Source organism: Lingula anatina, chromosome 1, assembly GCF_051362555.1.
Source record: "Lingula anatina isolate TDL-2025a chromosome 1, LinAna3.0, whole genome shotgun sequence".
Lineage (NCBI taxonomy): Eukaryota > Metazoa > Brachiopoda > Lingulata > Lingulida > Lingulidae > Lingula > Lingula anatina.
In genome coordinates, this window is record NC_141767.1 from 6,969,239 (window position 1) to 6,984,063 (window position 14,825).

Below are 14,825 nucleotides of genomic sequence, written 5' to 3' on the forward strand. Positions count from 1 at the left end.
GAAACACAGAAAAATATTGTAAAAAGTTTTAATATTTCGAGCACAACAAGCTACCAAAAGTGAAATCGTCATGTGCTATAACAGTTCAAATGGAATTAAATATATTCCGTCTCATAACGATAAGTACGCATTACCGCCTTTGCTGCATTTTAACGTTAAAACAAGTAATAATGAGATTCAAGCAGCTGCGATTTATGCAAAATTTGCAAGTGATATATAAACTATCTACTACGAACATTTGGCGTGCTTTAAGGTCCAATTCGAAACAATCTCCTTCTTCAATGACAATTCAAAGCAGAAAATATGATAATATAATGCTTTTTCCAAGAATTAAAAAACACAATCGAAAAGTAAGCAAATCATACAATAATACATAGAGTAAGTGCGCCAACAAATCAATTTTGTTAAATATGCACTACGGGCTGTTGGTTAATTGTTCGTTTTAGGTGAAAACCAAACGCCGGCTGATACAAGGACTACTTCCTGAGGAATAAGTAGGCCTATATCCTAAACAAATGATCTCTTAGAAAAATTAAAAAAAGGACGAAATTGCAACCGCGCAGCTAATGAGAATCAAATCAGCAAAAGCAGTTTTCATGACAGTGCTCCATCCTCCAGAGGTCGAAGCGAATATTTTCTCCACTGCTGCATTATTTGGGTTGTCTCCTGCGCTCCACTGGAGTTTTATACATTTATCAGCGTTTCCTTCATAGAGGAATGTTGAGCCCCACATTTTCTCGCACAAACCTTTGCCATCCTTGTAAATCTGGAGAAAATATGAAATAATAAATATATTTAAAAATTTTGATGGCTTTCATAGGCCTATATCAAATCTACAGGTATGTCACGATTATTTGTGCGCAACAAACGTTTTTGCTATTGTTGTGATAAATATTTCTGCATGTAACTAGAAGCCATATCTTAATATACATTGGCATACCAGACATTTATAAAGAGTCACAGTAACCTCAACGGACGGACTGTCCTCTGACTGCAGTCAGAAAATGTTTGCGAACAAGTCACCGTGATCTCTGTTCACAACCATGTCATCGTGACCGGGCGCGGGTTAGGGACAAGGCCAAATCTACGTCTTGTCTCTTTGTATCTGTTGTGTGACTGTCAATAGTTGTGCTTGCGCCACGTTACGTTAAAAAATTACGCTTACTTTATAAATATGCTAATGCATGTAGTGTTTTGAATAGTCTAACAATAAAGTTACTTCTGCAGTTTTTATTAACCGCAGGGGAGTGTTGATGTTAAATGATAAATCATATTATACTAGGACTTTTTCCCCCTGTTGCAAGAATATATATCGCAATTCGATGTTTTTGTTTCATTGGTGAAATATCTACCTCTGTAAATGATTTGCAAGGCATTTTACAGTGGTTTTCTCCTGGTTTAGTGAAATTCCAGTCGGTTAGCCAGTTGGTTGCGCAGGTCAAGTCATCTTTGCAAGCTTCAAACCATGCATCGCAGTCGGCGGCACACACAGGCACGTGCAAAGCTGCAGAGGGGTGGTCTGGGTTCTTCCAGTAGATGGCATTAGGGGAGCACCGGTAAAAACATTCAACTGACAGCTTGTATTGCTCACAACTGAAAATGACAAGAAATAACTCTTCAGTTATATAATTATTATTGTTATGCAGGGCATTACTGGTGTGCAGTTGTCGGCTTTCTGGGATTCGATGACCCTACACACATCTTTAATTCACGTCATATGGATATTGGTTTAACACCTGTAATCACGTGTTTCGTGTTTTAAGCTAGACCTACATGTTAACTGCATGTTTGTCCTAAAAGCTGTAAATGGAATAATACTATATGAATATACCGGGCCTAGGATCAACATACATTAATTAGGTGGCCCGTGCAACGACTAAGGGTTGGGAAGTTTTACTCTACCAGAGTCCCTTTTCAGCTTTTAGTATTTCCAAATCGATTAAAGCCTCCCAGATAATTCTGTAAAAACTAAAAGAGAGTAGGAGCGACTTACCTGCGGCTTAAATTCCCACACCTATTCCAGTACGTGTCTTCCACCTTGACAATGGGTGAGGAAGAGAGTGTTTGCGTAAACGCCGCAGTACAGCACGAGTTATTCTTGTACTCATGGCATGCCCCGAACGTCCCCTCCTCGGGCCCAGGGGTCCTTTTATGATTATTTCCAGGTAAACATTCGTTTTTACGTTCGAACGCCGATTTCACAACAGTGCTGACAGACAGGATAAAACACAACTGTGTAAAATACATGATATCACCTCTCGTTGGCCACTAGTACTCATAAACACGTGCACGTACGGTACAGTTGACTACTTACAGATGTACCTACCACGCTTTGTTAACAACCCTTAACAAAAAGACGAAAGTTAAATCGAGGCTCAATGTGACCTTCTTTAATGTATTTTGAAATACTCCTACCGTATGGATGTAAAATCAATCAAATGAAATGAAAATGAGATGATAAAGCCATGCACAGCGACTTTTTTCAAACAGCTTACAGGAAATCATGTTATACTAGGACCCATAAGTCCTAGCATTTTTACTAGTTATTATCATCTTGGACCCCGAAATTCCATTAGGTGACTCACAGTTTGAAAGCTTCTAGCTGAAGATGACAATAAATTGTATGTGTATGTTTCACACACACAAAGTAAAATAACAGATTTGCGCACTTCAACTACATTGTTTAGATTTAATAAAAGGTGGAAATTGAGCTAAATCAACAAAGGTTGATTTACTGGGTAGGGAATAGGGCAAAAGGCGACCCTCCCTTCATAAAGCACATTTATGGACTGTTACTAAACAAGACAAAAGACTGTTCAGATGCCCTTAACACTCTACTAAAACATCCCCTTAACAAGCCCTTTCCCTTCCCCACTTGTTAATATTCTGGATTGGCCAGTGAAATGTGTCACAACTCAAAAGTGACAGAAAAATTTGATAAATGACATAATATGAGGAGAGACATAAATAGCAGAAAGCACATGTCAAATTCAAATAATTATATTATTGAACAAAACTTAACTGTCTGTTGTCTTAAGCACAAAAGCATCAACTATTAGAAATTCATAAAATATATTTTTATTAATACTTTTTTTGTTAAACCTTTAATCTAAATTTTTGATAATTCTGATAGTAATAAATAAGTTCATAATTTAAATGTTGACAAAAAAAAAAAATTGTGATCATACATTGAAATACTGTGATTGCTCATTTTGTTATCTCATGTCATGTCCCACAATATCAAATCCTGTCTGTGTAAATAGACATGTATGGTCCTTGAACTGTATACATATAATGAAATGCAAATGTTTTATCTGTTTCAGCCACCCTCAGTGGCCTATCCTTGGCTTATGGTAATTATATAGCAAACAAATCCCCTTGCTGCTGTCTGTTACTCCTGATAAAATTTGTTTTGTCTGACTTCTGATATGTCAAACATTAAGTTGTTTTTGACTAATTTCTATTCTCGGTTGAGTATATTATGCAGTCAAAATGTCTAACACAGTTCCCAATGAATTGTCTTTATTTCTTGCTAGATGAGGCAGCTGTTTTTGTATTAACAACGTTGAATCGTTTGGGTTCAACATTTCCTGCTGCCACAGCAACCTCCTGCTCGATGCCTTTTTTTATTTCTTTTTCAAGACTCTGGAAAAAATGAAGGGCAAGTTGGTTAATCATTGATTAAAAAGTGAATCTTTATTTCAACCTACATGGTAACACCCACTTATTAATACATCAAAACTACTTCAACTACATTGTGGTAGTTGTACTACGTCTGAATCAAGAATCACAACCTTTCTCCTCCAACTTCAAGGCCACATGCATTCATTCACACATTAACATCCAATTGATTCTTTTTAAAGATTTATGAGATTTCTACTCATATTCACTACAGAGACAAAACTGTGCACTATCTGTCATAAATATATAAGTCATATATCTATCAACAGGTCACAAACCTTTTTTAGTTTTGCTGCCTGCACATGTCTTGCCTTTTTTGGTGCTATGCTCATACCTATGTTAAAGAAAAAAAAAATACATATCATAATTCATATTTATGAACAATAATGGTTATACTTAACAAACAGTATGTGACACTTAAATAAAAACACATTCCAGCTTTTTTAAAAAAAAAAATAAAGGCAAAGATAGCACTGTTCACTAGGTAACATTCAGATATCCTAGCTGCTCTGTACTCTGCAGCCCATTTCAAGCACCAGCAGCTTTCTTTTATAGTTCACAGATAATATGCACACCAGGTGTTCCATTATGTTCTTAACATAGACACATTCAAGTTAATAAATTCCCAGTGCAGTTCAAAGATAATAGATGGAACTAAATACAAAAAGAATCAATAAATTTTCAGCATGGACTTCTACTTCTAGAAAATTAACTTTTTTGTCCTTAATGCTGGATAATATATATTAATAACAAGCATCCCCACAATAGCTTCAGGATTTGGTTCCTGTCACTGAAGCATTTGGCATATATCAGTGTTGCAGATACCTGCGAGTTCAGTAAGGAACTGGGTGATACCTCAAGCTAAGCGTTAGCGAAACAACTGCCAAGAAATGAACGAATGTCACAAAATAAGGTGACTATCACTGTATTTAGCATACCACGACAAAAGAGAAGAAATTATTTGACAAGGTAATTATCACCAAACCTCTTATAACTGTAAAAGTTAAAAATTCATGACAGAGAAAGAGAGAGAGAGAGGGGAGGATGTTTTTTTGTTTTTTTTTCGTGTGGTTCATGCATTGCGCAGTTATGTTCTATAGAATGCCATCCTTTTCATTATGATAATATTTCATAGCAAAGCTAAATATTTGCGTGATCTGCCTCATTTCAGAAAGACCAGAATTACACAATATAATCGTTGATTAGGGAGGGGGTAGTGCATACTTTATATAAGCAGGTGCCTCATGAAACCACAATACACTTAACAGCTTCAAAGACATCTGATCGTATATTACAAACCAGAGGCCAAAGTGAGGAAAATGCTTGAGAAGACTTACTAATACCAATCTGTAAAGAAGGCAAGAAAATTCCACACAGTAAAATGCATATTTGGTTAAAGGCAGGTGTTGAATCGGAATTATTTGTGTGAAATATTCCATGAGCATATATCCCTCTCCCCCTATGTCCAATGGGAAATTTCAAAATTCAATATTCTTTACCATTCAATGCAATGGAGTCTGAATGTTTTAGAGCATGAAAATTACAGTAATGGTTAAACAAAACAATCTTAGATAAAAAAGTTTTACCTTCTATGCCTTTAACTATAATGCATGACAGATAGCACAAAGTGGGTTAATTCATGGTTACTGTGCCCCAATGAGTTAACACAATGAACAGTCCATCATAATACAAGGTCTAAAGCAGCTGGCAGCATATAACCTACATCTAACAAAGAAATGTACAAAAAATTTAATTTCCGCCAGGTGTGTTCTGCTTCATAAAACACAAGAAATGAAAGTATTATCATTTCAAATTGGAAAATATGCTTCATGCAATAAAATAATTAATCAAAGGTGCTCAGTGCATTATAGTCAGGTTGACAACAGAATCTAAATCAATAATGGGATGCTCACATGAAATAAACACATTTGTCTGATATTGTGCACAATACATGTACCATTCTGCAAGATTCTGACTACAAAGGCACAACAAACCTCTTCTTTATTGTCAAAAGATTTCTCACTACCCTGCTATCAGAAAATATACGTATACATCTCATATTTCATCAACGCAGCTTAATGGCATTAATCTTTTATTTCCATACATAATTTGGAATCCATTTTGTGTCTGTCAGTGAGTGATGTGCATGTGAAGGACTTTGGAGCACAGGTTACTGAGCAGCCAGGCACTGTCTGCTTCCAGGATGTTGAATTAAAAAATACTCAACAGCGGGTTACAAGTTACGGCTTAATTGGCTGCCTTCTCCTGGGGCAGTATTGTCAGATTGTTTCTTATAGTTTGTTCAGGCAGCCTTTAAATGTTGCTGTCTGCAGCATATTGAAGTCTAAGAATACATCTACTGTCCATGTGTGTCTGATCAATTGATCAAGGCAAGGTGCTTGCCAGCTTAACAAGTGAGATAATCCAGGAAAACTGGTTGCAGTTCTCCACCTGCTTCTGTATGTGGACATAAAAACACAGCATGGGACTGTTTTCACACTAAGATAAGAAGGATACTTTCATAGTTTTTTCTCATTGAGAGAGATAACTTTTATATAAAGTATTGGACAGCAGACAAAACAGCGTAATATAAATAGGATAAATCCCAGACGGAGGTGCTTCTTTTTTAGTCTGAAAAGGGCACGAAAATAAGAATTCTGAGTAAATAAACCCTGGGAATAAATTTCTAATATGCGGCACAAGCATTAGCAGTGGTTTAGAAGTGGATAATACACTACTTTATTTGGAAACCAAGAGATTTATACTCAGCAAAGGTTCAATTTACAGACACTGGGAAGGTCACAGAAGGCAAGTCAAAACAGCAGCTTCAGTTTAAAGAGCACGTACTCTTGAATAGGCCTTTTTTTTTCATTGCAAACCTAAACCAAGTAGGACGGAAAATGGCCTCCAAAGCATGTAGGTCTTTGGATCTGGAGTACAAGAACTTTAAGCATGATCTGCAGAAAGCATTAGATAGTGACTGGGATTCGGCTGATGACCTAGATATTTACGATTGGTTGGACTTAGCTGATGAGAACCGAGATGAACACGGTGATTCAGAAGTATTCTTAAATGATGATGACAATTCAAGGTGAGTGTTGGGCAATACACTTAACCAGCTGGGTATATAAGCCCATGACTCTAGGAGATAGTTCAAACTTTGGGCACAGAAGTAGAGATCATACATCAAAATCATACTATTAATATTATTTACATGAAACTATATATCGATGTATTGAAATAATAACTATGGGAAAAAAGTTGTCCTTAAACCCACATTACATACATGATGCAGACATTTTGAAAGGAATATAACATGCAGATAAATCAAATTACACAAAGGGAACAGTAAATGAAATGGTGTGATAAAACTATCAAAATGTATAATTTTCAATTTTTTTTCTATCACTTCATGAAAATATATAGAAAACAATTGAAAAAACATTTTGATCACTGCATCTTATTTCATCATAAAAATCTTAATTCAAAGTTATTGATCATTAGTTCATTTGGATAAAAAATGCAACCTATTCTGTATGCCATTTAATCACTTTGACATTAACAATGACTGATGTTTAATTTTTGTATGTCTGCCACATATAAATGAGAAAATCGAGATCGAGCACGCATATCAATAAACGAGACTAAGTAACTGAGGAAAGAGATGCCAGCAAGAAAGTAAATGATGAATACAAAGAACCCATACAAAATTTATCATTTATTAGCAGGATAATTAAAATTCTCTATAAGAAAAAGAAAGTGTAATATTTCACTGAAGGTAAGTTGACCAATGGATTCCTTAAAAAATACACTTTGTTTTAAACAAATTAAGGCATTATTAAATCATGTTTATAAGAAATGGGGATTAATGATTAAATACTATTCTATTACTGTTCAGCTTAAGTAACTCCACATTAGGTTGAACAATTTTTTTATCCAAAGCTTACATAGCCTTACATATTTCCTTTCTTTTTTTTCTGCACACTTCCATCCTAATGAACAACCACTATTGCCAGGTACAATGTAGTTTGGCACTTCATTAAGTCTTCAGGAATCATTTTTAAGTAAGTTTTATGTAATAGTAGCCTTACATCAGCAATATACAATCATGTCTTCAAGTGTGAACTTTAAATGTGTGATCTTTATCTTTTGTATTAAAAAATTTTCAGCTTGTGAAATCAACAATCTGGTTTCAGAAAATTACAATGAGAGAACACCCCATAATATGGATTTTTATTACTCCTTCTACACTTCTCAATACAGCCAAATTTCAATCTGATTCTTGCATTCAAATGTTAACACTAACTGCATTTTCATGATCATTTTTTAGATTCGATCGTTTCCAGAGAAAATCATTACCACATTCTCAGAGTCGGGCCTACCCAACTACCAGACTCGGCACCGATTGATCCTGAATTCACCGGTAGATCACACCACACAACCCATTTTCAAGGTGTATGTCAGATCGCATTACACAATATCAGACGCGACATCGCTTATGCCTAGTACGCGATGTGATAGTGACGATTCTCAGCAGGGTTGAAAAGCATTACATCACCACTCAAAATTTGTTCAGGGTATGATACTGTGTAATGCGATCTGACACACACCTTGAAAATGGGTAGTGTGGTCTGATCTACCGGTGAATTCAGGATCAATCGGTGCCAAGTCTGGTAGTTGGGTAGGTCTGAGAGCTAGTACACATTAACAACAAAGTCTAACAATGACTATTAATAACGGGCCTATGTGTACTTAATTTATGATACAAAATTTGACCTTAAATTATTGTAATAACTTCTCATACTGGAATATAAACAAAATTTTTTTATCACATAATAATTATAAATGTATAATAATAAAAGAAGAGATGGTCTAAATATAGAGCCACAAATAATAAATTAAAAAAAAAACTACAATCAATGCAATTTAGTGTATAAATTCCTCTGGTGAGATTAGGTCGCATGCCCTTATTTAAAAGTAATAACTAACAGGATATGTCATATTTTACTAGCTCCCTTCTCCTCTCCCTTCAAGTAAATGGGACTGTTAGTGATACCGTGTTTTAACTTGCTATTGAATAGGTAGATCACAATCCGCTAGGGGCGCTACTGCGTAACTGTCCACGGGCAGTGAAGTGTTAAACTGAAGTCGGCCTGCTGACAGTTCGCCTATGGAACCCCTTTTTTAAATCTCTCTTTTAGCGCTGCGTAAAAAAACTAATACAAGCCATTAACTAAATAAGTTGTAAATCAAAGAGTAAAATCCGGTCACATGATTTTCCCATGTTGCAGTCTTTGACAAGTTTCGGTTCTGCTTGTTTTAAGTTTTGCCTCTACAAAATGCTAAAAAATTTCAGGTAAGTGCTGGTATCATCTTTTTGAAATTTATATCCAGCAAAGTTTATGAAATTTGCTATATTATGTAGAAAAATCATGAAATTTGAAGGTTGCGAAGTATAGTTAATTTAATCCGCAATATTACATGATGTGAAAATTACCACAGGGAAATAGCTCTGCCCTGATTAGTCACAGGCTATGTGAGCCAGACAATAGGCTGAGCACACAAAGACACACAGGGTGCTCTGCTGCGCCTGAGTGATCACTGCTGGTCAGTGGGCACAGGTTTTGAGCTGAGAAGTGTGGACACTTTTGGTGGATTTTTGCAGTTAAAAAACTTCAATATCTTTGTTGCTTGTAGGAATATTTAAAAAATTCCAAATGATTTCATCCGGTTTTTGCATTACCTTTCAGATGGTATAAGTATTTTAATTTTCTGATCAGTTTGAAAATTTTTCTGATATACCTATATTGAACACGTGTTGAATGTTTAGATGGTTACTTATTCAAACGAAGCTTTCAGGTGGTGTTTACGGAACCCCATATACTGTCGGTGTACAGATAATACTTACACCCCTTCTTCAGAACGCCAGATTTCTTGTGATGTTTTTGTTTTCCTCGTGTTCCTGCAGGCAACTGTACTTTCGTCTTCAGCTTGCCCTGCGCCATGTTGGAATAGTTCAATTAGTAGGTGTGTGGGTTTTCATACCTTCACTGCCCTTTCATCTTATCGAGATTATACAAAGTAGGCAGATATGTGTGAGTGAGCTCGAATAAGTTGTTTAAATAATTTTGAGTTTTTGAACCCTCAGAGGAGAGATATTAATACTGCTGATTTTGTGAAAATATGCACGCCTCCCCCCTTTTCAAAAATATGTCAAGTAACCCAAAATAAATAGGTCAAGCGGTCGAGCATGCTGTAAGTGCACCAGGAAGGCGGAAGATTTGACTGACAACAATTTGTCGCAGAGCAGCTACAAGTAAAGGGAAACCACAGGGTATAGAATTTTTTATTCCTTTCTATCACAAATCGTATTTTCCTTCAAGTGATCTGTACCTATAACCAGGCGATTTAGGTGAAACGAGCGGCGTTTTAAAAGTCGTCCACAATCACCCCGTGTTTCAGCGGTCACAGCTAGGTAACTTACCTTACTAATACTTGTATACGGTACTGTTTCCAGTTATTGGCAGTGGCTTTGTGAGTTTTCCTGAAATTGGACTGTGTTTGAGCACGTGGAAAAGGGCGGCCGAATTCTTTCAGGCGACTTGGGTATGTTTTAAAAACGTTATAATTAACCATGATAGTTCTTCCATGGTTGAACACTATTCTGCCAGCTAGGTTTCATGTTATTGCATTTACATTGTAGTTGAGAAGGTTGTAATTATATGAACCGCCAGAAATATATAAGTGAATCAAAGTTTAGGTTAAACAATGTTTAGCCAGGCCAAGCTTGCCTAGGTAAATGACAGATAATTAGGTAATATGACAAGTAATTATGTTATGCATAGATTATATTTAGAAATGATATGGTTTATATATATATTATGATATGGTTTATATATTCAACACTGTTATTGTTAAATTATAAAACCATTCAATCATGCTATTCAAGTCATTATTTTCAGTTTCACCACGCTGACATAATGACTAATGACGTGATTTCGAGACACATTTATGTGTGTTTCTTGCTTATTTTTAAAAAAATCATTTATTTTCAACAACATAAGAAAATACAAACTTTTCAAATTAAATTCCCACATAATATTTTGGTATAGGCATCGGTCATAATCATTTTGACCATCGTGGCTTTTATTAATTGTGAATGTCAGTGAAACAATTGCAGGTGGTGTATTATCTGGTACTCTATGCATATTTATAGATTAAACTGATGTCAGTGTCTGGTGTCCAAAAAAATCCATAGCAGTATCTTTAACATAATCTATGTATTGACTTTGCTCCTAGCCCATTCTATGTAGGCAAACGAATCGATATATTTTCTGCTTGTGCAAGTACACCATAATACAGAGTGATATAGTCTGGATGGCATGCCTGTCAATGGGACAGGTTATTGCAAATAAACTGTAAGTATAGATACATGATATCAGTAAGGAGATATTATTGCCAGTTGTTAACAGAAATGATTAAGGAAAGAGCATGTTGAGGTGTTGTCAAATATTTTTCATGGTGTTGAGGTGCTTTTGTCGTTAGATACATGTTAGTCTGATGAAGCAGTGAGGCTGGAGATTTATGTTGAATATTTGATATGTGTTTTGATATTTTATCCCACAGATACATGGGAATATTAAATATTATGTGTTGAATGAAAATAAAATAGTTTAACAATTATAAAATCTTTTTTTCTGTATTTTCTTCAGTAAACATGTTAACCAATACTTTCAATAAGCTTAGGAGATTTATTTGTTTTACTGCATTTTGGTTATGGTTTTAAATTTATACTACCTTATATCAGGTTTTGAAAATGCTAACAGATATTAGGCAATAGCCCAATTGAATGGTGAAACTGAATAACTTTTGCATATTTTACAACAAAAGTGTTTTAAGATAGGCTATGTCTTGTTTAGTTATTGTACCACCAGCGTTAGCGCTGGCGGTACACATGGTTTCGGTCCCGTCCGGATCGTTCCGCCGGCTCCGCCGGCTCCGCCGGCTCCGTTGGCTCCGCCGGACGGCTACCGTTACCGCTTCTCCTCCTAGACGGTAAGGGCCCCCGTACCCATCTCATGGATTTAGGTCACCTATAATCTCAACTCGTTCCACGTAAAATTTGGGCTTTGTCGGTATTGGGGTCTGGGTGTGGCACTCATTGCAATGCACCCTTGTCTAAAAATGGCAAAATTAAATGCTAATTATCTACCCTACGGAAGGAGTTATGGGAAAAATTTCTATAGACGGCTTTCCAAAAGTCATATGTGTAGATTTCAAATATACCCTTGGATTTGACCTTTGACCTCTACTTCAAGGTCAAATGGGCCAAAATTTTCAAAAAAATGAAATTTTTTACGAAAAAAATTTTTTTTGCCCTGTTATTCAGACACCACACAGACTTAACCAATAATATTATTGGAAAGTGTTACCCTTCAGGTCATCTTTCATCTCCATGAATTTGGGGTCAATCGGTGCATTTTCACGGGAGTAGCGGCCATAAGATACCGAAACTGAAAACTGTCTCTAATTCGGGAACCGTTAATGCTAGAGACCCATTCTTTTTTGCATTTTGTAGAGCATGTAAAGCCCAACACTGGAGGTGGTCTCGGTTTTTTTGTATTCCATACGGTTTTCGAGTTACGCTGTATCAAAAAGTACATATTGGTGGTAAAAGCAAAATGTGCAGTACGGTAATGGATAATAAATTTTGAACTCTGGAAAAATAAAACATAAGGCTTGGCAAAGCAGACAACTTGTGTTCAAAAATGACATTATTTCATCAAATTTGAACTTCTGAAACTTCAGAGCACCTCCTATTTCAAGAATTTTGACCAAAATGACATTTTCTTTATTTTAATTAATTTTTTCTGTACGAAATTTAAGGCACATTATGGTAACTCCAAAATTATAACATCTAGTCCCTTATATCTCCAAAACTGGCAGAGATAGGTCCATAGTAACTATTGAAGTTGAATAGGAAGTCATATACTGGCAATCTTACTATGACCTTGAAATTGACCTTTGACCTACTTTTCACCATGAACTGAACTTTGCAAATTTTTCTTCCCTTTTATCTCCAAAACTGGCAGAGATAGGTCCATAGTTACTATTGAACTTGAATAGGAAGTCATATACTGGCAATCTAAATGTGACCTTTAAATTGACCTTTGACCTACTTTACACCATGAACTGAATTTTGCAAATTTTGCTTTCCTTTTATCTCCAAAACTGGCAGAGATATGTCCGTAGTTACTATTGAACTTGAATAGGAAGTCATATACTGGCAATCTATATGTGACATTAAAATTGACCTTTGACCTACTTTTCACCATGAACTGAATTTTGCAAATTTTGCTTTCCTTTTATCTCCAAAACTGGCTGAGATAGGTCCGTAGTTACTATTGAACTTGAATAGGAAGTCATATACTGGCAATCTAAATGTGACCTTAAAATTGACCTTTGACCTACTTTTCACCATAAACTGAACTTTGCAAATTTTTCTTCCCTTTTATCTCCAAAACTGGCAGAGATAGGTCTGTAGTTACTATTGAAGTTGAATAGGAAGTCATATACTGGCAATCTAAATGTGACCTTAAAATTGACCTTTGACCTACTTTACACCATGAACTGAATTTTGCAAATTTTGCTTTCCTTTTATCTCCAAAACTGGCTGAGATAGGTCCGTAGTTACTATTGAACTTGAATAGGAAGTCATATACTGGCAATCTAAATGTGACCTTAAAATTGACCTTTGACCTACTTTTCACCATAAACTGAACTTTGCAAATTTTGCTTCCCTTTTATCTCCAAAACTGGCAGAGAAAGGTCCATAGTTACTATTGAACTTGAATAGGAAGTCATATACTGGCAATCTAAATGTGACCTTGAAATTGACCTTTGACCTACTTTTCACCATGAACTGAACTTTGCAAACTTTTCTTCCCTTTTATCTCCAAAACTGGCAGAGATAGGTCCATAGTTACTATTGAACTTGAATAGAAAGTCATATACTGGCAATCTAAATGTGACCTTGAAATTGACCTTTGACCTACTTTTCACCATGAACTGAACTCTGCTAATTTCTTTCTCTTTTAACTTCAAACTTGACAGAGATAGGTCCATAGTTATTCTTGAACTTGAATAGGAAGTCATATACTGGCAATCTAAATGTGACCTTAAAATTGACCTTTGACCTACTTTTCACCATAAACTGAACTTTGCAAATTTTTCTTCCCTTTTATCTCCAAAACTGGCAGAGATAGGTCTGTAGTTACTATTGAAGTTGAATAGGAAGTCATATACTGGCAATCTAAATGTGACCTTAAAATTGACCTTTGACCTACTTTACACCATGAACTGAATTTTGCAAATTTTGCTTTCCTTTTATCTCCAAAACTGGCTGAGATAGGTCCGTAGTTACTATTGAACTTGAATAGGAAGTCATATACTGGCAATCTAAATGTGACCTTAAAATTGACCTTTGACCTACTTTTCACCATAAACTGAACTTTGCAAATTTTGCTTCCCTTTTATCTCCAAAACTGGCAGAGAAAGGTCCATAGTTACTATTGAACTTGAATAGGAAGTCATATACTGGCAATCTAAATGTGACCTTGAAATTGACCTTTGACCTACTTTTCACCATGAACTGAACTTTGCAAACTTTTCTTCCCTTTTATCTCCAAAACTGGCAGAGATAGGTCCATAGTTACTATTGAACTTGAATAGAAAGTCATATACTGGCAATCTAAATGTGACCTTGAAATTGACCTTTGACCTACTTTTCACCATGAACTGAATTTTGCAAATTTTGCTTCCCTTTTATCTCCAAAACTGGCTGAGATAGGTCCATAGTTACTATTGAAGTTGAATAGAAAGTCCTATACTGGCAATCTAAGTGTGACCTTGAAATTGACCTTTGACCTACTTTTTATCATGAACTGAACTCTGCTAATTTCTTTCTCTTTTAACTTCAAACTTGACAGAGATAGGTCCATAGTTACTCTTGAACTTGAATAGGAAGTCATATACTGGCAATTTACTGTGACCTTGAAATTGACCCTTGACCTACCTTACGAAGAACTTAAATTTGATTGTACCATATATATTTTTTGCAATAGTTTAAAAATTCTTGTTGATTG

General features: G+C 35.6%; 2 protein-coding genes across 7 annotated transcripts in view; one reads left to right on the forward strand and one right to left on the reverse strand.

Annotated features, from left to right (window-relative positions):
• Positions 1 to 14: 14 nt before the first annotated feature.
• On the reverse strand, positions 15 to 9,784 carry LOC106174313 (riboflavin-binding protein). Of its 2 annotated transcripts, XM_087001970.1 has the most exons (5): positions 9,590 to 9,784; positions 3,960 to 4,015; positions 1,994 to 3,645; positions 1,353 to 1,593; positions 15 to 766 (listed from the first exon to the last, which is right to left on the reverse strand). In XM_087001970.1, exons 1-3 carry the CDS (start codon positions 9,684 to 9,686, stop codon positions 3,523 to 3,525), a joined length of 276 nt encoding a protein of 91 aa, XP_086858096.1. In that variant the 5' UTR covers positions 9,687 to 9,784; the 3' UTR covers positions 15 to 766; positions 1,353 to 1,593; positions 1,994 to 3,522. The 2 variants fall into 2 exon arrangements, with proteins under 2 accessions (XP_086858096.1, XP_013411269.2); XM_013555815.2 differs by lacking the exons at positions 3,960 to 4,015; positions 9,590 to 9,784 and having other exon boundaries at positions 1,994 to 2,450.
• The window catches only part of LOC106174330 (NAD(+) hydrolase SARM1), a 28,373-nt gene continuing 18,039 nt past the window's right edge, over positions 4,492 to 14,825 (forward strand). Inside the window, exons 1-2 of one of the 5 annotated variants that reach the window (XM_013555856.2) lie at positions 9,925 to 10,015; positions 10,199 to 10,287. Coding sequence is in view for 3 of the 5 variants with exons in the window: in XM_013555843.2 (XP_013411297.2) it covers positions 6,582 to 6,772 (191 nt within the window). In the remaining 2 variants the exon portion in view is untranslated. Of the gene's footprint in view, positions 4,651 to 5,959; positions 6,773 to 9,848; positions 10,016 to 10,198; positions 10,288 to 11,043; positions 11,100 to 14,825 lie in introns of those variants that run through there. The other 4 variants (XM_087001966.1, XM_013555843.2, XM_013555853.2 and 1 more) reach the window with 4 other exon arrangements.

Excerpts from the sequence above, each read along its gene's own strand:
- LOC106174313 (XM_013555815.2), bottom strand. The coding sequence starts at position 2,247 with ATGTATTTTACACAGTTGTGTTTTATCCTGTCTGTCAGCACTGTTGTG. Across the intron at positions 1,594-1,993 it reads TGTGGGAATTTAAGCCGCAG|TTGTGAGCAATACAAGCTGT; the intron begins GTAAGTCGCTCC and ends TGTCATTTTCAG. Across the intron at positions 767-1,352 it reads CTTGCAAATCATTTACAGAG|ATTTACAAGGATGGCAAAGG; the intron begins GTAGATATTTCA and ends TATTTTCTCCAG.